Raw genomic sequence first — 22,078 nt, 5'->3', positions numbered from 1 at the left:
GAGGCCAATTCTCTGAATACATTCAAGAGAGAGCTAGATAGAGCTCTTACGGATAACGGAGTCAGGGGGTATGAAGAGAAGGCAGGAACGGGGTACTGATTGAGAATGATCAGCCATGATCACATTGAATGGCGGTGCTGGCTCGAAGGGCCGAATGGCCCACTCCTGCACCTATTGTCTATTGTTTATTGTCTATTGTCTATTGACCCAGGTTCGATCCCAACTACGGGTAGATTTTTTTTTGATTTTTAGATTTAGAGATACAGCACGGAAACAGGCCCTTCGGCCCACCGGGTCCGCGCCGCCCAGCGATCCCCGCACATTAACACCATCCTAAACACACTAGGGACAATTTTTACATTTACCCAGTCAATTAACCTACAAACCTGCACGTCTTTGGAGTGTGGGAGGAAACCGAAGATCTCGGAGAAAACCCACGCAGGTCACGGGGAGAACGTACAAACTCCGTACAGACGGCGCCCGTAATCAGGATCGAACCTGAGTCTCCGGCGCTGCATTCGCTGTAAGGCAGCAACTCTACCACTGCACCACCATGCCGTCTGTACGGAGCTTGTACGTTCTCCCCGTGACCTGTGTGGGTTTTCTCCGAGATCTTCGGTTTCCTCCCGCACTCCAAAGACGTACAGGTATGTAGGTATATTGGCTTGGTAAATGTAAAAATTGTCCCTAGCATGTGTAGGATAGTGTTAATGTGCGGGGAATGCTGGCCGGCGCGGACCCGGTTGGGCCTGTTTCCGAGCTGTATGTCTATACTAAGAAATATGACAGCCAGTATTATCAAAGACCTACACCACCCTGACCACTCCGATCATCAGGAAGATAGGACAAGAGCTGAAAACAGTGCTTCTTCAAAACAACCATCAGGCTCTTGAACGCTGTTCAATACTGACCTCAGCTATGGGCAGTGGTGGGGCAATGGTGATGGATGTTGGGTGGGTTGGTGACAGGGAAACTCTATTGGAACAGAACAGAGAAGAACATTAGGTAAAGACGCAAAAGTGTTTCCAGGGCTCTGGGGCAAGAGCTCGGGGGAACAGGACTGAATGGATGACTTCTCCAAAGTACCAGCACATGCATGATGGGCCCAATGGCCTGCAGCACTGCGCAATGCCTGTGGCTCCGGTTGTTGCACAGAATCTCACTCACCTCTTTGAGACCTCGGCAGAACGTGTCAAACACCCTCTTCATGTTGCCCCCCGTCTCCATGGAGATGACTCGAGTGTGGTCCTCCTCATTGACCCAGATTAGGAACGTCTTCTCGTTGTTGTACCTGTGAGCGGGACAGAACCGGGCACCGTTCACAGTAAGCAGAGGCCTCGCTGTAGCTGCGGCCACACCCAGAAATATCCACCCCTCCATTATCTGCACCCTCCCCACTGTTGATGTGCGTTGCTTTTAAGTTCCTCCAAATAGAGTCGTGCAGCACGGAAACAGGCCCTTCGACCCAACTTGCCCATGCTGACCTAGATGCCCCATCTACACTAGTGCTATCTGCCCACATTTGGCCCATATCCCTCTAAACATTATCCATTTACCTGTCCAAATGCCTTGTATGTTGTTAATATACCTGCCTCAACACTGATAGCTTGTTCCAAATACCCACCACCCTCTGTGTGAATGCTTAGATTTACCATCTTCGTGTTTCAATCTGCCTTCTGCCGCACCCATCACCCCCCTCCCACGAACACCCACCTCCCATTCCCCTGACCAGTTCCGATCATGGAACTGGGACAAATGTCGTTGGGTTTACCGAAGACATGATGGAGTCCTGTGAGGTTGAGTATCTGGCTTCTGGTCACAAGCCTTGCCCAAGGCTTTGTACGGGCCAAATTTGGGCAAATGGGACTAGTGTAGATGGGGCATCTAGGTCAGCATGGGCAAGTTGGGCCGAAGGGCCTGTTTGCGTGCTGCACGACTCTATTCGTAATCAGGACACGCCCATCAGACCAGGGGAGAGTTGGGACCAAGGATTGAGGAAATGGGGAAGAGGAGGAGGAGGAGGAGGAGGAGGAGAAGATACTGGAGCAGGTTTCCAAAGGTCCTAGTCACCCATAACTGAAAGAGGTGGACAGGATGGACTCACCAGATCCCACGGGCATCAGGCCAATCCCTTGCCATCCCCGTGCAGAACATGAAAGAAGACACGGGCTTCTTAAACAAGAACTTACCCTGGGGAAGAAAAAGTCTATCATTATTAAACCCGTTATGCCCTCTTAGCAATTGGCATGAACTCGATGGTGGGTCAGTGTACATCTGTGAACTCCTGAGCCTTTCCCAAGATGAATCATTGCAGATGTGTGAGTCGCGGTTGAACTTGTGTGTCTGGGAGTGTGTGATGGGGCAGTGCAGAGGGTGCTTTACTCTGTAGCCAACCCATGCCTTTAGATTGTGCAACTGACAGTGTTGAGTGTGTGGTGGGACATTATTGGGGAACCTGTACTTGCGTCTAACCTCTGGTCTCCCAGCCCTTTTTTTTTACATACAAATACTTTATTCCGAGAACAAAACAAACATAGAGAGTAGTAACGTGATCAAAGGCTGCCTATATCGGCAGCTTACATAGAAACATAGAAAATAGGTGCAGGAGTAGGCCATTCGGCCCTTCGAGCCTGCACCGCCATTCAATATGATCATGGCTGATCATCCAGCTCAGTATCCTGTACCTGCCTTCTCTCCATACCCCCTGATCCCTTTAGCAAAAAGGGCCACATCTAACTCCCTCTTAAATATAGCCAATGAACTGGCCTCAACTACCTTCTGTGGCAGAGAATTCCACAGACTCACCACTCTCTGTGTGAAGAAATGTTTTCTCATCTCGGTCCTAAAAGACTTCCCCCTTATCCTTAAGCTGTGACCCCTGGTTCTGGACTCCCCCAACATCGGGAACAATCTTCCCGCATCTAGCCTCTCCAACCCCTTAAGAATTTTATATGTTTCTATAAGATCCCCCCTCAGTCTTCTAAATTCCAGCGAGTACAAGCCCAGTCTATCCAGTCTTTCCTCATATACAGACAGTAATCAAATTAATATATCGCCAACTTTATCAATAATACATCGGACCTCCCGCAGCGACCAGCGTTCACTGAAGGCCTCCAGCGTTCCCGTGGTGTCCTCCCCAGGGACACAGAGGCACGGACGTAGGCCCGGAAGAGGGGCAGCCCTTTATTCTAAGACTGTGTGGCCCCTGGTTCTGGACTCCCCCAGGCCCAGGAGCAAAGCAACCGGGAGATCTCTGCCCGTTGTCCCTGCCGTGGGAGTGTGTGTGACGGGACAAGGAATCTTATAGAAACATACAAAATTATAAAAATGACTGGACAAGCTAGATGCAGGAAAAAATGTTCCCAATGTTGGGCGAGTCCAGAACCAGGGGCCACACACAGTCTTAGAATAAAGGGGAGGCCATTTAAAACTGAGGTGAGAAAAAAAAAAATTCACCCAGAGAGTTGTGAATTTGTGGAATTCTCTGCCACAGAGGGCAGTGGAGGCCAATTCACTGGATGGATTTAAGAGAGAGTTAGATAGAGCTCTCGGGGTTAGTGGAATGAAGGGATATGGGGAGAAGGCAGGCACGGGTTACTGATTGGGGACGATCAGCCGTGATCACAATGAATGGCGGTGCTGGCTCGAAGGGCCGAATGGCCTCCTCCTGCACCTATTTTCTATGTTTCTGTGTTTCTATGTTTCTAATGACGAAGGGTCTGTACTTGTGTCTAGCTCTTGATAACCCTGCCCTAAGAGTGTGTGATGGGACAGTATTTAGGGACATGTCCCGTCTCTCGAGCCCCTGCTGTCCCAGCCCGGGAGTGTGTGAAGGGAGAGATGAGTGACCGGTACTGAATCTCTAACCCCTGGTATCCCTGTTGGGAGTGTGTGTGTGATGGTACTTGTGTCTAACCCCTGCTGTACCTGCCCTGGGAGTGTGTGATCAGACAGTATTGGGGGACCTGTCCGGTCTCTGCAACCCCTGCTGTCCCAGCCCGGGAGTGTGTGACATAGAAACATAGAAAATAGGTGCAGGAATAGGCCATTCGGCCCTTCGAGCCTGTACGCACCGCCATTCAATATGATCATGGCTGATCATCCAACTCAGTATCCTGTACCTGCCTTCTCTCCATACCCCCTGATCCCTTTAGCCACAAGGGCCACATCTAACTCCCTCTTAAATATAGCCAATGAACTGGCCTCAACTACCTTCTGTGGCAGAGAATTCCACAGATTCACCACTCTCTGTGTGAAAAAAAACTTTCTCATCTCGGTCCTAAAAGGCTTCCCCCTTATCCTTAAACTGTGACCCCTAGTTCTGGACTTCCCCAACATCGGGAACAATCTTCCCGCATCTAGCCTCTCCAACCCCTTAAGAATTTTATATGTTTCTATAAGATCCCCCCTCAGTCTTCTAAATTCCAGCGTGACGGGACAGTGATGAGGGAATTGTCCCCTGTGTCTATCTACTACTGTCGCTGCCCTGAGAGAGTGTGACCGGCCAGAGTTCTCTCCCTTGCTGAAGATGAGACATTGGTTCCACGCCTTACATCAATGAGTTGCTGCTGCTCCTTCTCTGTCATGTTGGACAGGCTGTAGTATCTCCCGGCCAGGTCCCCCTTCAGCCCAGACAAGGCGTCCACGGCCACCCTCTCCACCTCCCTCCTCTCAGCGCGGGTACAGGCGGGGGGCATGCTCAGCCCACGGATATTGCGGCCTGTCCTCACGCGGGAAGACAGCACGTAGTTCTCATCAAACTGCCCGTTCCTGATCTGCAATGAGAAATGAAACAGGGAGAACTACTTCAAGAGGCAGGGAATGCTCGACATTATGGGGTGAGACATTGTGGTCTGGATTAAAGGTTGTCAGTTACAGGGAGTAAAAAAAAATAATTGTATCCGCTGCTCTAGAAGCCAAAAAAAAAGTATTTCCAGGTGAGACAGAGGTTCACCTGCACCTCCTCCAACCTCATCTAGCTAGGGCGTGCAGCATAGGTTTACTAGGTTAATTCCCGGAATGGCGGGACTATCATATGTTGAAAGACTGGAGCGACTAGGCTTGTATACATTGGAATTTAGAAGGATGAGATCTTATCGGAACGTATAAGATTATTAAGGGGTTGGACACGTTAGAGGCAGGAAACATGTTCCCAATGTTGGGGGAGTCCAGAACCAGGGGCCACAGTTTAAGAATAAGGGTTCAGAACAGAGATGAGGAAAAACTTTTTCAGTCAGAGAGTTGTGAATCTGTGGAATTCTCTGCCTCAGAAGGCAGTGGAGGCCAATTCTCTGAATGCATTCAAGAGAGAGCTGGATAGAGCTCTTAAGGATAGCGGAGTCAGGGGGTATGGGGAGAAGGCAGGAACGGGGTACTGATTGAGAATGATCAGCCATGATCACATTGAATGGCGGTGCTGGCTCGAAGGGCCGAAAGGCCTCCTCCTGCACCTATTGTCTATTGTCTAATGACGCAACATTCTACATTAAAGTTGCCATCTTAACTGTAAATAGTCAAAAAATAGTTTGTTTCAGTTATTTAGAGTTTAGAGTTACATAGAGGGTTTTATACCCCAAACAAAAACCCAACCTAGAAACCTGTACGTCTTTGGAGTGTGGGGGGAGACTGAGGATCCCGGAGAGAACCCACCAGGTCACGGGGAGAACGTAAAAACTCCGTAGTCGGGATGGAACCCGGGTCTTTGGCGCTGGACGGCAGCAACTCCACCGAGTAATGTTAAAATTACACTCACTTTACTTGCGTCCAAGTCCTTTGGGTGTTTCATGGTCCTTGGATCGTATCCATTGTGCCTTTCCATAATCACAGGATAAAAAATGTCAGCAAAGACCTGGATCATTGGAGAAGAGAGCGTTAGGGTGAAAAGGGAGAGGAAAACAATTTACTTTTGAAACTGAGGTATCACAAAATGCTGGAGTAACTCAATAGACAATAGGTGCAGGAGGAGGCCATTCGGCCCTTCGAGCCAGCACCGCCATTCAATGTGATCATGGCTGATCATTCTCAATCAGTACCCCGTTCCTGCCTTCTCCCCATACCCCCTGACTCCGCTACCCTTAAGAGCTCTATCTAGCTCTCTCTTGAATGCATTCAGAGAATTGGCCTCCACTGCCTTCTGAGGCAGTGAATTCCACAGATTCACAACTCTCTGACTGAAAATGTTTTTCCTCATCTCAGTTCTAAATGGCCTACCCCTTATTCTTAAACGGTGGCCCCTGGTTCTGGACTCCCCCAACATTGGGAACATGTTTCTTGTCTCTAACGTGTCCAACCCCTTAATAATCTTATACGTTTCGATAAGATCTCCTCTCATCCTTCTAAATTCCAGTGTATACAAGCCTAGTCGCTCAGCGGGTCAGGCAGCATCTCAGGAGAGAAGGAATGGGTGACGTTTCGGTCGAGACCCTTCAGTCTGAAGAAGGGTCTCGACCCGAAACGTCACCCATTCCTTCTCTCCTGAGATGCTGCCTGACCCGCTGAGTTACTCCAGCATTTTGTGATACCTTCGATTTGTACCAACATCTGCAGTTATTTTGCTACTTTTGTAACGTGGTACATCTCTCTTGCGTGACCAGGTCAATAGTTGTGCGTAGGCTCTGCTGGGGAAGGCTGGTCTGTGGGGGGGAGGCACACCAAGGGATATCCTAATGTCACATCAAGGAGCTGACCTACCACATCTCCTGGTCTAGGGTGGTCTTCAGAGGAGACTCCAAAGAGCGTCCTAATATCTTGTTCTGGAGATCATCTACCACATCTCCTGGTCTTCAGGTGGGGCTTGGGTGCCTGACCCACAGACTGGTTGGTGCAAACAAATCTCGGCCTGCAAGCCAGCAGTTCCACCTAGGTGACCCAGGGAGCCCCTTTCCCCTCACAGAGGGCCGGGGGATTGAGACAGGGGTTGGGAAGGAGGGGGGAGGGACCGTCACGGCAGTCAAGAGGGGTGCAGAGCAAGTGGTGCTGAGACCATGGGGGGTTCGGCCAAATGAATGGCGGAACAGATCCTACAACAGGGTGGCATGGCGGTAGAGTTGCTGCCTTACAGCGCCAGAAACCCGGGTTCAATCCCGACTACGGCTGCTGTCTGTACAGAGTTTGTGCTGTCTCTCTGTGACCACGTGGGTTTTCTTCGGGAGCTCCTGATTCCTCCTGGTAGGCTAATTGGCTTGTTAAAATTGCAAATGGTCCCTAGTGTGTGTAGGATAGTGTTAGTGTCCGGGATCGCTGGTCGGTCAGCCAAAGGACCTGTTTCTGCACCGTATCTCTGAACTAAATTGTCTATTGTCTATTGTCTAAACTAAACTAAACTAAACTGAAGCAGAGGACATAGGTTTAAGGTGAGGGAGGTTGGGAGGGAGGGGGGGGGGGGATTTAATAGGGACCTGAGGAGCAACTTATTTTACACAGAGGGTATTTATTCACAAAATGCTGGAGTAACTCAACAGGTCAGGCAGCATCTCAGGAGAGAAGGAATGGGTGACGTTTCCTTCAGACTGTAGAAGGGTCTCGACCCGAAACGTCACCCATTCCTTCTCTCCTGAGATGCTGTCTGACCCGCTGAGTTACTTCAGCATTTTGTGAATAAATACCTTCGATTTGTACCAGCATCTGCAGTTATTTTCTTACACAGAGGGTGGTGGATATATGGAGTGAGATGCCAATGGAGGTATTTGAGGCAGGTACCATCACACCTGTTGCACAGGTACATGGATAGGATTGATTTAGAAGTACGTGGGCCAAACAGCAGACGGGTGCAACTAGTGTAGCAGGGGCATGTTGTTCGACATGGGCAGGTTTGTCTAAAGGGCCTATTTCCACTCTGTATGACTGTGACTTTTCCTTCATCACTGCACATGGAATACTTCACTGCTGAATGGTGTCAAGTTAGGAGGAGGGGGAGTTCAACGAGATCTGGGTGTCCTAGTGCATCAGTCAATGAAAGGAAGCATGCAGGTTCAGCAGGCAGTGAAGAAAGCCAATGGAATGTTGGCCTTCGTAACAAGAGGAGTTGAGTATAGGAGCAAAGAGGTCCTTCTACAGTTCTACCGGGCCCTGGTGAGACCGCACCTGGAGTACTGTGTGCAGTTTTGGTCTCCAAATTTGAGGAAGGATATTCTTGCTATGGAGGGCGTGCAGCGTAGGTTCACTAGATTAATTCCCGGAATGGCGGGACTGTCGTATGTTGAAAGGCTGGAGCGATTGGGCTTGTATACACTGGAATTTAGAAGGATGAGGGGGGATCTTATTGAAACATATAAGATAATTAGGGGATTGGACACATTAGAGGCAGATAACATGTTCCCAATGTTGGGGGAGTCCAGAACAAGGGGCCACAGTTTGAGAATAAGGGGTAGGCCATTTAGAACGGAGATGAGGAAGAACTTTTTCAGTCAGAGGGTGGTGAAGGTGTGGAATTCTCTGCCTCAGAAGGCAGTGGAGGCCAGTTCGTTGGATGCTTTCAAGAGAGAGCTGGATAGAGCTCTTAAGGATAGCGGAGTGAGGGGGTATGGGGAGAAGGCAGGAACGGGGTACTGATTGATAGTGATCAGCCATGATCGCATTGAATGGCGGTGCTGGCTCGAAGGGCTGAATGGCCTACTCCTGCACCTATTGTCTATTGTCTATTGTCTATTGCTTGTTAGGTCCTTTGCGACCTCCTGTGGTGGTGAAAGGTATTGGTCAACTGCAGGTGGCGCAGCGGTAGTAGAGTTGCTGCCTTTTACAGCGTGAAGCGCCGGAGACGCGGGTTCGATCCCGACTGCGGGCGCTGTCTGTACGGAGTATATATACATTCTCCCCGTGACTGAGTGGGTTTTCTCCGAGATCTCCGGTTACCCACCACACTCCAAAGACGTGCTGGTTGGCAGGGTTAATTGGCTTGGTATAAATGTGAAATTTATATTTGACAACATGTCTACATTGTTTTGGAATAAATGTAACATTGTCCCTAGTGTGTGTTGGATAGCGTTAGTGTGCGGGGATCGCTGGTCGGTGTGGACTCTGAACTAACTAGGACGTCGGTTTAGACAATAGACAATAGGTGCAGGAGGAGGCCATTCGGCCCTTCGAGCCAGCACCGCCATTCAATGTGATCATGGCTGATCATTCTCAATCAGTACCCCGTTCCTGCCTTCTCCCCATACCCCCTGACTCCGCTATCCTTAAGAGCTCTATCCAGCTCTCTCTTGAATGCATTCAGAGAATTGGCCTCCACTGCCTTCTGAGGCAGAGAATTCCACAGATTCACAACTCTCTGACTGAAAAATGTTTTTCCTCATCTCAGTTCTGAATGGCCTACCCCTTATTCTTAAACTGTGGCCCCTGGTTCTGGTTTAAGGTGAGGGGGGTGGGGGGGATTTACGGCATTGAAGTGCAGGCTAGTCTTTACGTGAGTCCGCCTATGTCCACTCATGGCCCAGCTGTCCAATGGATGAAGATACTATGTTCACCTCGTAGGATTCCTCGTCGCCCGCCACGATGCCAATGGACTTGATGAAAGAATGATCGTGGCTTGGGTTGTCCACTCCTGTCTGAATGCACTGATCGAGGGTGCAGCCGCCTGAAGTGGTCTTATCCCGAAGTCTGGCATATATGTCAGGGGTCAGGTAGGAGGACAAGAGATTTTTGTGCTTTCGAAAGTCAGGATAGTCAGCGCTGAGGATAGAAAGAATATAAGAACTTAATAATGTAATAATATGAAGAACTTCTCCTTTGAATCCTCTAACTTTCTCCAAGTTGGCCAGGCCCACATTGGAGTATTGTGGAGCTGCCTGGGATCCTTTTTTATCAACAATTTAAGATTATCAAGGGGTTGGACACGTTAGAGGCAGGAAACATGTTCCCAATGTTGAGGGGAGTCCAGAACCAGGGGCCACAGTTTAAGAATAAGGGGTAGGCCATTTAGAACTGAGATGAGGAAAGACTTTTTCAGTCAGAGAGTTGTAAATCTGTGGAATTCACTGCCTCAGAAGGCAGTGGAGGCCAATTCTCTGGATGCTTTCAAGAGAGAGCTAGATAGAGCTCTTAAGGATAGCGGAGTCAGGGGGTATGGGGAGAAGGCAGGAACGGGGTACTGATTGAGAATGATCAGCCCTGATCACATTGAATGGCGGTGCTGGCTCGAAGGGCCGAATGGCCTCCTCCTGCACCTATTGTCCATTAACAACAAGATCACCCTGGACAAAGTACAAACCCGAGCAGCTCGCTTTGTATGTAATGACCACAAGCGCAAATCATAAGAAAATAACTGCAGATGCTGGTACAAATCGAAGGTATTTATTCACAAAGTGCTGGAGTAACTCAGCAGGTCAGGCAGCATCTCAGGGGAGAAGGAATGGGTGACGAAATGCTGGAGTAACTCAGCAGATCAGGCACCGTTTTGTTGGTCGGTCCTTGTTACAAACGTACACTGGCCGATTCACACAACGTTTTCTCCGCCTCGATCGTGTGTGGAATTCTCTGCCTCAGAAGGCAGTGGAGGCGGCCAGTTCGTTGGATGCTTTCAAGAGAGAGCTGGATAGAGCTCTTAAGGATAGCGGAGTGAGGGGGTATGGGGAGAGGGCAGGAACGGGGTACTGATTGAGAATGATCAGCCATGATCGCATTGAATGGCGGTGCTGGCTCGAAGGGCTGAATGGCCTCCTCCTGCACCTATTGTCTATTGATCGCCACTTCGGCCTCTGCCACTAGTATACAGGACTGCCTCCTGTATCTGTGCAGGACGTATTGATCGCATTAACTTTACCACTAACCCGCCCCGTTGTCAAATTCACTTGGACTGTTGCCTTCCTTCACCACTCCCCACTTTCCTGATCTCTCTGTCTCCATCACAGGGAACAGACGATCGACCGGGACTTCCCTGGCCCTGCCTCCATCAGTCTGAAGATGGGTCCTGCTGGCCTGAAAAGTTGTCTGCCCCTCGCCCCTCCACCCCCCCCCCCCCCCTCCATAAATGCTGCCCAGTTCCCCCAGCACTTTGTGTTTCGTTGGGGATGCCGGATTCTGCGGTTCCCTTTGCCTCCGCCGCTTCCACGGGCTCCAGCGGTGACATTGGCTTCTTCTTACCTGGCGGGGTAGAGTTTCCTCTGCTCGTTCCCTGCCCTCACGCAGTCCCTGGCCAACAGGTAACCGGCCGCCAGAGACCCGGCTCCCACCAGGGTCAGGATCCAGCTCGCCTTCCTGTTGCCCAGGATCTGAGAGAAGGTGTTGCCCATGTTGACAGCGAGCCCCAGGAACCTGTGGGCAGAAGGGCGTAGAGGTTGAGGGCGGAGGCGAGAAGGGCCAGTCTTAAAGCGTGGAGACAGGCCCTTCGGCCCCACTTGCCCATACCAACCAACATGTCCCGTGTACACTAGTTTAGTTTGGAGATACAGCGCTGAAACTGGCCCTTCGGCCCAACTTGCCCATACTAACCAACATGTCCCGTGTACACTGGTTTAGTTTAGTTTAGTTTGGAAATATAGAGCTGAAACAGGCCCTTCGGCCCAACTTGCCCATACTAACCAATATGTCCCGTGTACACTAGTTTAGTTTAGGTTGGAGATACAGCGCTGAAACAGGCCCTTCGGCCCAACTTGCCCATACCAACCAACATGTCCCGTGTACACTAGTTTAGTTTGATACAGCGCTGAAACTGGCCCTTCGGCCCAACTTGCCCATACTAACCAATATGTCCCGTGTACACCAGTTTAGTTAAGTTTGGAGATACATCGCTGAAACAGGCCCTTCGGCCCAACTTGCCCACACTAACCAACATGTCCCGTGTACACTAGTTTAGTTTAGGTTGGAGTTTCCAGCGCTGAAACAGGCTCTTCGGCCCAACTTTCCCATACTAACCAATATGTCCCGTGTACACCGGTTTAGTTAAGTTTGGAGATACAGCTCTGAAACAGGCCATTCGGCCCAACTTGCCCACCCCAACCAAAATGTCCCGTATACACTAGTTCAGTTTAGGTTGGAGATACAGCGCTGAAAGAGGCCCTTCGGCCCACCGAGACCGCGCCAACCAGCGATCCCCGCACACTAACACTATCCGAGGGACGATTTACATTAACACCAAGCCAATAAACCTACAGTCTTTGGAGTGTGGGGGGTAAACCGAAGATCTCCGAGAAAACCCACGCGGACAGAACGTACAAACTCCGTACAGACTGCGCCCGTAGTCGGGATCGAACCCGGGTCTCTAGCGCTGCAACTCTACCGCTGCGCCTACACGAGTCCCATCCACCTGCGTTTGGCCCAAATCCCTCTAAACCTGTCCTATCCATACACATGTCTAACTGTTTCTTAAACGTTGTGATGGTCCCAGCCTCAACTACCTCCTCTGTCAGCTCATTCCATACACCCACCACCCTCTGTGTGAAAAGGTTACCTCTCAGATTCTTATTAAATCTCCCCCCCCTCACCTTAAACCTGTGTCCTCTGCTTCTCGATTCCCCTACTCAGGGCAAGAGAATCTGTGCGTCTTCCCGAGCTATTCCTCTCGTGATTTTATACACCTCTATAAGATCACCCCTCATCCTCCTGCGCTCCAATGAATAGAGTCCCAGCCTGCTCAACCTCTCCCTGTCGCTCACACCCTCGAGTCCTCGGAACATCCTCGTAAATCTTTCCAGTTTGACAGCATATCTCCCATTGCATGGTGCCTAAAACTGAACACAATACTCTAAACGTCGCCTCACCAAAGGCTTATACATGACCCTCCCAACTTCTATACTCGACGCTCTGACTGACGATGGCCAATGTGCCCAAAGCCCTTTTTGACCACCCTGTCTACCTGTGATGCCTCTTTCCACGAGTGGTCCTCCTAGATCCCTCTGCTCGACAACACTCCCAAGAGCTCCCACCACATTCATTCAGGAATACCGAGATGCAGGACAGAACGCTACAGGAAATCCTTCTTCCCTGTGGTTATCAAACAGTTCAACTCCTCCCCCTTCTGTCGTGAAGTTGACCATCCCTTCTCTCCAGAGATGCTGCCTGTCCATTTGAGTTACTCCTGCTTTTTTGTGTTCCCCATCTCAGCCAGACGGCTTTCCGGGACTGGAACTGACTTGGGATCCTTCCTGAGAGCATTCTTTCCCACCCCTCCCATTCACTGTGAAGGCATCCAAAAATGCTGGGGTAACTCAGCAGGTCAGGCAGCATCTCAGGAGAGAAGGAATGGGTGACGTTTCGGGTCGAGACCCTTCTTCAGACTGATGTGGGGTGGGGTGGGGGGGGGGGGGGACAAAGATAGGATGTAGTGGGAGACAGAAAGACTAGTGGGAGAACTGGGAAGGGGGGGGGGGGGGAAGAGAGGGACAGAGGAACTATCATATCATATATCATATCATATATATACAGCCGGAAACAGGCCTTTTCGGCCCTCCAAGTCCGTGCCGCCCAGTGATCCCCGTACATTAACACTATCCTACACCCACTAGGGACAATTTTTACATTTACATTTACCCAGCCAATTAACCTACATACCTGTACGTCTTTGGAGTGTGGGAGGAAACCGAAGATCTCGGAGAAAACCCACGCAGGTCACGGGGAGAGCGTACAAACTCCGTACAGTGCAGCACCCGTAGTCAGGATCGCACCTGAGTCTCCGGCGCTGCATTCGCTGTAAAGCAGCAACTCTACCGCACGCCCTGCTGCGCCACCGTGCCGCCCTGCTGCGCCACCGTGCCGCCCTGCTGCGCCACCGTGCCGCCCTGCTGCGCTACTGTGCCGCCCTGCTGCGCCACCGTGCCGCCCTGCTGCGCTACTGTGCCGCCCTGCTGCGCCACCGTGCCGCCCTGCTGCGCTACTGTGCCGCCCTGCTGCGCCACCGTGCCGCCCTGCTGCGCCACCGTGCCGCCCTGCTGCGCCACCGTGCCGCCCTGCTGCGCCACCGTGCCGCCCTGCTGCGCCACCGTGCCGCCCTGCTGCGCCACCGTGCCGCCCTGCTGCGCTACCGTGCCAACTATCTGAAGTTGGAGAAATCAATGTTCATACCGCTGGGCTGTAAGCTGCCCCATGTGATCCTAAAGTATCACAACAATGTTGGAGTAACTCAGCGGGTCAGGCTGCATTCTTGAGATGCTGCCTGACCTGCTGAGTTACTCCAGCATTTTGTGATACCTTCAATTTGATCCAGCATCTGCAGTTATTTCCCCACCCCTCCCATTCACCATTTTCTCTCTCTACCACCCCCTTCCCGGTCTGAAGTAGGACCCTGATCCGAAACTTCACCTTCCCATTCTACCATCCACAGGTGCTGCCTGACCCACTGAGTTCTTCCGCCAATTTATGTTGTTAGTAAAATTGAGTTCATAGAAACATAGAAAATAGGTGCAGGAGTAGGCCATTCGGCCTTTCGAGCCTGCACCGCCATTCAATATGATCATGGCTGATCAACCAACTCAGTATCCCGTACCTGCCTTCTCTCCATACCCCCTGATCCCTTTAGCCACAAGGGCCACATCTAACTCCCTCTTAAATATAGCCAATGAACTGGCCTCAACTACCTTCTGTGGCAGAGAATTCCACAGATTCACCACTCTCTGTGTGAAAAAAAACTTTCTCATCTCGGTCCCCTTTATCCTTAAACTGTGACCCCTTGTTCTGGACTTCCCCAACATCGGGAACAATCTTCCTGTATCTAGCTCTGTCCAACCCCTTAAGAATTTTGTAAGTTTCTATAAGATCCCTCCCCGCCCATCTGCCGCTTCCACGGGCTCCAGGGGTGATTACCTGGCAGGGATGAGATTCATCTGCTCGCTCCCTGCCTTCATGCAGTACCTGGCCAGCAGGTAACCGGCCGCCAAGGTGCCGGCTCCCACCAGGGTCAAGATCCCGCTCGCCTTCATGTTGCTCAGGACCAGCGAGAAGACGCTGGCCATGTTGACAGCGAGTCCCATGGACCTGCGGGCTGGGCAGAAGGGTTGGCGAGAGGTTGGGACAGGACAGGCCGCTGCGAAGCTGCTCGGCAGGTCTGGAGAAGAAGAAGGATGGTGCCGCGTCCACAAGTCTAAGCCTAAAGAAGGGTCTCCGCCAGAACCGTCCCCTATTCCTTCTCTCCTGAGATGCTGCCTGGCCCGCTGAGTTACTCCTGCACTTTTGCGTCTATCCTCAACTCCCACTTCGCTCCAGAAATGAACATCTTTAAAGCTGCCTCCCTCATTTCCCTATCAGGTCACAGCCCACAACTATCTCTACGACAACACAAGAACCTTCGGGAAAGCACTGCGGGTCAGGCAGCATCTGTGGAGGGAATAGATAGATGTCGTTCCCCCCATTCCCTCCACAGATGCTGCCTGACTCGCAGTGCTTCCCCGAAGGTTCTTGTGTTATCGTAGAGATAGGTCTGAAGAAGGGACCTGGATCGAAACATTGTCCTTCCCCTCCACAGATGCTGCCTGACCCGCAGAGTTCCTCCAGCACTTGTTTATTCCCCCCCCCCCCCCCCCCCCCCATACAATCTCTTGTGTAAAACGCAGCTACCTCTCCTGGTCCAGATTTTGCAATGGGGGTAAGAGTTTCAAGGGGGTAGTGTCGAGCAAAGGGAAATCGCTCCACCAGGGAGTGGTTGAGTTGAACAACCCTAGGCGTAATCCCTGTCCAACTCAACGGAACAGCCACTGAAAGGATGCACCTCAGGGGAAACCAGATAACAACAAGAGAGCGAGACAAATAGAATGTCAACTGTGATACCTTGAGCTCAGACACAGAATAACAAGTTAACTCACTGCTGGCCTACTGTGGTTTATTTAATCATTTACAACCCCCCAATTGTAGTGGTGCGGTTACAACTCCTTCCACCCCCATGGGACATTTTGTTTTGAATATAACCAACGGTATGAAATTATTACAATCTTGTCTGATAGTTTACTTTTATATAACCTGAATAAAATGAGGGCATCATGCATATATTTTGCATATACAATGATATGTGCATTTCACAGATTTAACCTAACCTAACAGAAGAAGGATTTCTCCTTCTTTCTGGATATCTTCCCTGACCAAAAGTCTCTGACTGTTTAGAACCAATTGGACTTGTGGGCGGCACGGTAGCGCAGCGGTAGAGTTGCTGCTTTACAGCGAATGCAGCGCCGGAGACTCAGGTTCGATCCTGACTACGGGTGCTGCACTGTACGGAGTTTGTACGTTCTCCCCGTGACCTGCGTGGGTTTTCTCCGAGATCTTCGGTTTCCTCCCACACTCCAAAGACGTACAGGTATGTAGGTTAATTGGCTGGGTAAATGTGAAAATTGTCCCTAGTGGGTGTAGGATAGTGTTAATGTGCGGGGATCACTGGGCGGCACGGACTTGGAGGGCCGAAAAGGCCTGTTTCCGGCTGTATATATATGATATGATATGATATGACTCATTGTTAATCGAGTCAAGTCTTCCTTTTGACCTACATTCATAGATTCCAGTCCATCAGTCAATTTTGTTTGACTGTCAACCCCACTTGAACCTCCATTTTCAGGCTGATTCAAGCACTCACTAACCTGTGTACATTCTTGTACCATTTCTGGTTCATCTGGTAACCTGTACTTGAGTGGCAACCCAATCATCTGACTCGTCTAACTGGTCTGATTTCAACCCTGTCTGTGCTTGCATAGGCACGACATTGTCAATGTGTACTTTTCTCACCTTTCCACTTCCAAACATCTTGACCAAGTATGTCCGTGGTCCGCACTTTCTCACTACTCTTCCAGGTAACCACTTCACCCACTTGTGATGGTGGTTTTTCACCTTCACCTTCTGATTCAACTCAACACTCCTTTCCTTTACTCTACTTCCGTCACGATATGCTTTTTGTTTCTCCTGTTTCTCTTCTACTGTTTGAGCCAAGTTTGGCTTCAACAGTGAAAATCTTGTTCTGGGTTTTCTTTTCAAGAACAGTTCAGCTGGTGTTTGACCAGTAGTGGTGTGAGGTGTGTTTCGATATGTAATCAGAAAGTTAGCCAGTTTGTGAAACAAAGACAACTGTCTTTTCTTCGGATTTGGATCCAGCAGTTGTTTGACTAATGTCCGCTTCACAATTTGCACTGTGCGTTCAGCTGCTCCATTGGAAGCGGGATGGGATGGAGCTACTCTAGTGTGTTTTACAGCATTCCCTTTCATGAATTGTGCAAACTCTTGTGAAAAGAATTGTGGTCCGTTATCAGACACAATTTCCTCTGGAAATCCATAGGACGCAAACAACCCTCGCAAAAGGGGCCACAGTTTGAGAATAAGGGGTAGGCCATTTAGAACGGAGATGAGGAAGAACTTTTTCAGTCAGAGGGTGGTGAAGGTGTGGAATTCTCTGCCTCAGAAGGCAGTGGAGGCCAGTTCGTTGGATGCTTTCAAGAGAGAGCTGGATAGAGCTCTTAAGGATAGCGGAGTGAGGGGGTATGGGGAGAAGGCAGGAACGGGGTACTGATTGAGAGTGATCAGCCATGATCGCATTGAATGGCGGTGCTGGCTCGAAGGGCTGAATGGCCTACTCCTGCACCTATTGTCTATTGTCTATTGTCTAAAATGTCTATCGTTTTGCTGGATGTCGTTTTTTTTCCATCGGAAACACCTCAACCCACTTGGAGTGTCTATCAATCACAATGAACAATTGTTGTCCATCCAACTCTGCAAAGTCAATGTGTAATCTTTGCCACACTCTAACCGGCCATTTCCATGGCTATAGCGGTACTGTGGGTGGATTCTTTCCAACTGCTTGACATGTGCTAAACTCTTTCACCATTTGTTCTATGTCCTTATCTAGACCCGGCCACCATAGATAGCTTCTAGCTAGACTCTTTGTTACACACATTCCCAAATGCTGATCATGAAGGTCTTCTAGCAATTTTACTCCATATTTTTCAGGTATTACAACTTTCGCTCCCCACATGACACAACCTTGGTCTGCTGAGAGTTCGTTCCAACGTACAAAGTACAAAGTTCCAACGTACAAAGAATGGTTTCAGTTCTGCCTCTGAATTCGGCAATTTGTTTGGCCATCCATTTGTAATATATTCCTGCACTCCTGACAAAAATCTGTCAGTGCGAGTAACCTTCCGAATGTCCCCTGATGTGATCGGTAACTCATCTACATGAGAGAAGTAAAACAAGTCCTCTCTGTTTGGGGTAACCTCCGATTCCAAAGGTAATCTAAACATTGCATCAGCATTGCTGTGCTCTGCTGCCTTACGATACTGAATGTCATACTGGTATGCAGACAATATCAATGCCCATGTGTTAAAAAGCTATCCCTTGGGTCCCTTTAAAATCTTTTCCTTCTCATCTTAAATCTATTATCTAATTTTAGACTCCCTTGCTCTGGGGGGAAAGGACTATGGCTATTTGCCTTACCGATGCCTCTAATGGCTTTGTATGTGTTTGCAAGGTCATCCCTCGTCCTCCTATGTTTATATGTTTGTAAGATCATCCTTCCATGCTCCAGGATAAAAAGCCCAAGCATTTCCAGGTTCGCCTTATAACTCAGCACTCCAGTCCATATAATGTTCTTGCAAATTCTTTTGCTACACCCTTTTGTAATTTAACAGCACCCTATATCTGTAGCCAGTACTCCAAATGTGGTCTTAGCAATTCCTTATTTGACTGTCATAAGATGTCCCAACTCCTATAGTGCTCTGACAGCTGGAGGCAAGAGTGTTTAAACACCCTTTTCATCACTCTGTCCACCTATTGACACTTTCTCTTCTACATAATTAGATTTAGATTTTTTTTAGATTTAGAGATACAGCGCAGAAACAGGCCCTTCGGCCCACCGGGTCCGCACCGCCCAGTGATCCCCGCAAATTAACACTACCCTACACCCACTAGGGACAATTTCTTTTACATTTGCCCACCCAATTAACCAACAAACCTGTACGTCTTTGGAGTGTGGGAGGAAACCGAAGATCTCGGAGAAAACCCACGCAGGTCACGGGGAGAACGTACAAACTCCGTACAGTACAGCACGCGTAGTCAGGATCAGTGATACAGTGGTACAATTGCTGCCTTGCCGCACCAGAGACTCGGGTTCGATCCTGACTACAGATGCTGTCCGTATGGAGTTTGTATGTTCTCCCCTGGACTGCGTGGGTTTTCTCCGGGTACTCTGACTTCCTCCCACACTCCAAAGACGGAGAGGTTTGTCGGTTACTTGGCGTCGGTAAAATTTTAAATTGTCCCTAATGTATAGGATAATGCTAGTGTATGGGGTGAGCACTGGTCAGCGTGGCCTGTTTCCGTACAGTATTTCTAGTCTAAAGGTGTACCATAGTCATTAATCAGAATGTCTGATCAATATCACGATACCAATTGCTTAGCGAGCATCTTTCGGCACGGTGGTGCAGCGGTAGAGTTACCGCCTTACAGTGAATGCAGCGCCGTCGACTCGGGTTCGAACCTGACTACGGGTGCTGTACTGTACGGAGTTTGTACGTTCTCCCCGTGACCTGCGTGGGTTTTCTCTGAGATCTTCGGTTTTCTCCCACACTCCAAAGGCGTACAGGTTTGTAGGTTAATTGGCTTGGCAAATGTTAAAAAAATTTTTTTTTAAATTGTCCCTAGTAGGATAGTGTTAATGTGCGGGGATCGCTGGGCGGCGCGGACCCGGTGGGCCGAAGGGCCTGTTTCTGCGCTGTATCTCTAAAAATAAATCTTCATGTATTGCCTGTTGTGTTCCTAATATGCAATAGTAGCTACACTTTGACTCTAAAGTGTTTTCGTGCATACTAAAAGATATCTGTAAGGTGCTTTAGAAATGTCCATCTGACAGTCATTTCAGTCTTGCCAATGACAGTATCACACTGACAAGTATTACACTGGGATGCTGACCAACGTGTGTTTTCCAGTAGGATGCAAAATATTGTTCAAATGGATGCTGGTTTACAAAAAAAAGACACAAAGTGCTGGAGTCACTCAGTGGGTCAGGCAACATCTCTGGAGACAAGGAGGTTCCCGAGCAGAAATGTTGCTTATGCATGTCCTCTGGAGATGCTGCCTGACCTGCTGAGTTATTCCAGCACTTAATTAAAATGGATAAGGTTTGGTGTGGATCATCAGTTAACACTCGCTGTCTTGCTGATCCTCTGGAGTGTGGTTTCAATTGCAGCTCTCACTAATGTGATGAAAGGTTACTCTGTCTGCCAGCAGCTTGGGTATGACTGAGATAGTATGGTTGCGTTACCAATGGGTGTAAATCCACAAAATGAGAGGACATTTAATTTATCACCAATTGATATTTCTCTGTCATTGGAGGAAATGGCCGCTACTGAAGGGGGTGAATTTCTAATTTAAATTAAACACCATAGAAACTAGTAAGGGGAAAGAAAGGCATTAAGATTTCATTGTTCGAAGAGGCAACCAAATCTCAAATATTAATAAACTTCATAAATCCTGTGGTAACCGATGATCACCCATGTGCTGAGTTCTGTACTTTAGATTAAAAACACAGCGTGGAAACGGGGCCTTAGGGCCACTGATTCCGTGCTGAACTGTGATCCCTGCATATTCTACACACACTCGGGACAATTAACAATTTTACCAAGCCAATTAACTTATAAACCTGTACGTCATTGGAGTGTGGGAGGAAACCGGAGTACCCAGAAAAAAACCCACGCCGTCGCGGGGAGAATGTACAAAATCTGTACAGAAAGCACCTGTGGTCAGGATCGAACCCGAGTCTCTGGCGCTGTAACACAGCAGCTCTACCACTGTCCCACCATGCCGCCCTTTGATGGTATGAGTTCTATGTACGGGTGAGGATGTGCAAGATGTTTACAGCTGGTGATGGAGGCTTGATCGAAGTATAGTGTACCACTTTGCGTTGTTTTGTACCTTCTGATGGTTGGTAAAAATAGCTGCGTCTTTTCAGTGGGTGGGTTCCAAAGAACTGCATTGAACCACTGAGTGCAAGGTCCAGTTTGATCTCTCGTCCAGGTGAATTGGCAGGTGCTGGGCCATGCTGATGTCCTGATTTCAGACAAACTTGGATTGTTTTCTCTGGAACACTGGAGGTGGGGAGACCTGATAAAAGTATATAAAATTGTGAGGGGCATAGATGGTCGGAACTTTTTTTCAAGGATGGAAAGACAAATACTAAGGGAGCGGGGCTGAGTTTAAAAGAGATGTGTGGGGTATCTTTTTTTGGGAGGTGGTGAGGGTGGTTGAGGCAGATAGAGGCATTGAGTGGTATGAGACTTTTGGATAGGCATATGGGTTTGGAGGGATATGGATTATGTGCAGATAGATAAAGGACAGTCTTGGCATCCTGTCTGTACAGATGTTGTGGTGTCGAAGGGCCTGTACTTGTGCTGTACTGTTCTATGTTGAATGAATTGATGCAAGGTAGTAAGTGATATTAAAGTCTGTATACAAGTAAAATATTTAAGTGACTGCTGTTAAAATAACTTATTCTTTGTTTCCACTTCTGTTTTCTTTCAGGCACAGTTAATCTTGAGAGGAGTTTCACGGAGCTTGCAGGACGAAACTTTGCCTAAGGAAATTTCTACTTATGCTCCGCCTATGCAAGCCTGTGGTTGCACTGAAATACCACGTGTGTTCAAGACCTGGACTGTGCTCTAAGGGCAGATCGTTGACTCAGCAAATCACTGGAATAGCGATGATACCAAAGCTCGTATTAGTACTATGGGAAGTTTAGTTATCTCTCTCTCTCGGTGCTGTCTTGTTTTCACTCTCCCTCTTTTTTTAAACTCTGACTAATATCCGTGATGAAAGGTCAACCAGGTTGTCATGACAACCCCCACCTCTTTTGAGGGGGGTCACTCGGCTCCTAAATTCTTTGTTGGATGCGACGAGGATGAAATTGACAACCTGGAATCAAACATGAAGGCAGAAGACCGTGACCGTTACGATGATGAGAATGACTCTGACTCGGTGAGGAACTCTTAACGCTATCAACTTTGCTCACTTTGAATCGTTTCTGCTAATGATAATATAACAAATGTATTGCCTAGCCCCAGCTACACAGTAAAAGGCTCAGTTTTTCCAAACTATCACAGACCAGTGGAATGTAAAAGATTGTTTAGCATGGCTTTGCAGGGCTAATATGCTTTTATTTAATGGGTTGTACTTGATGCAAAGG

The 22,078-nt window shown here is 49.0% G+C and overlaps 1 protein-coding gene across 1 annotated transcript in view; it reads right to left on the bottom strand.

The window, feature by feature from the left end:
• The window catches only part of LOC144610969 (creatine kinase U-type, mitochondrial-like), a 38,825-nt gene extending 18,126 nt beyond the window's left edge, over window positions 1-20,699 (bottom strand). Inside the window, exons 1-7 of the mRNA XM_078430014.1 lie at window positions 20,686-20,699; window positions 11,080-11,250; window positions 9,465-9,669; window positions 5,753-5,848; window positions 4,554-4,775; window positions 2,105-2,190; window positions 1,168-1,291 (exon numbers count right to left, since the gene is read on the bottom strand). Coding sequence (XP_078286140.1) covers window positions 1,168-1,291; window positions 2,105-2,190; window positions 4,554-4,775; window positions 5,753-5,848; window positions 9,465-9,669; window positions 11,080-11,250; window positions 20,686-20,699 — 918 coding nt within the window. The remainder of the gene's footprint in view (window positions 1-1,167; window positions 1,292-2,104; window positions 2,191-4,553; window positions 4,776-5,752; window positions 5,849-9,464; window positions 9,670-11,079; window positions 11,251-20,685) is intronic.
• Window positions 20,700-22,078: the final 1,379 nt, after the last annotated feature.

This window comes from Rhinoraja longicauda, chromosome 38 (assembly GCF_053455715.1).
Source record: "Rhinoraja longicauda isolate Sanriku21f chromosome 38, sRhiLon1.1, whole genome shotgun sequence".
NCBI classification, from domain to species: domain Eukaryota; kingdom Metazoa; phylum Chordata; class Chondrichthyes; order Rajiformes; family Arhynchobatidae; genus Rhinoraja; species Rhinoraja longicauda.
Note: the sequence above shows the minus strand (reverse complement) of the source record. Positions and strands in the feature narration are given on the sequence as shown.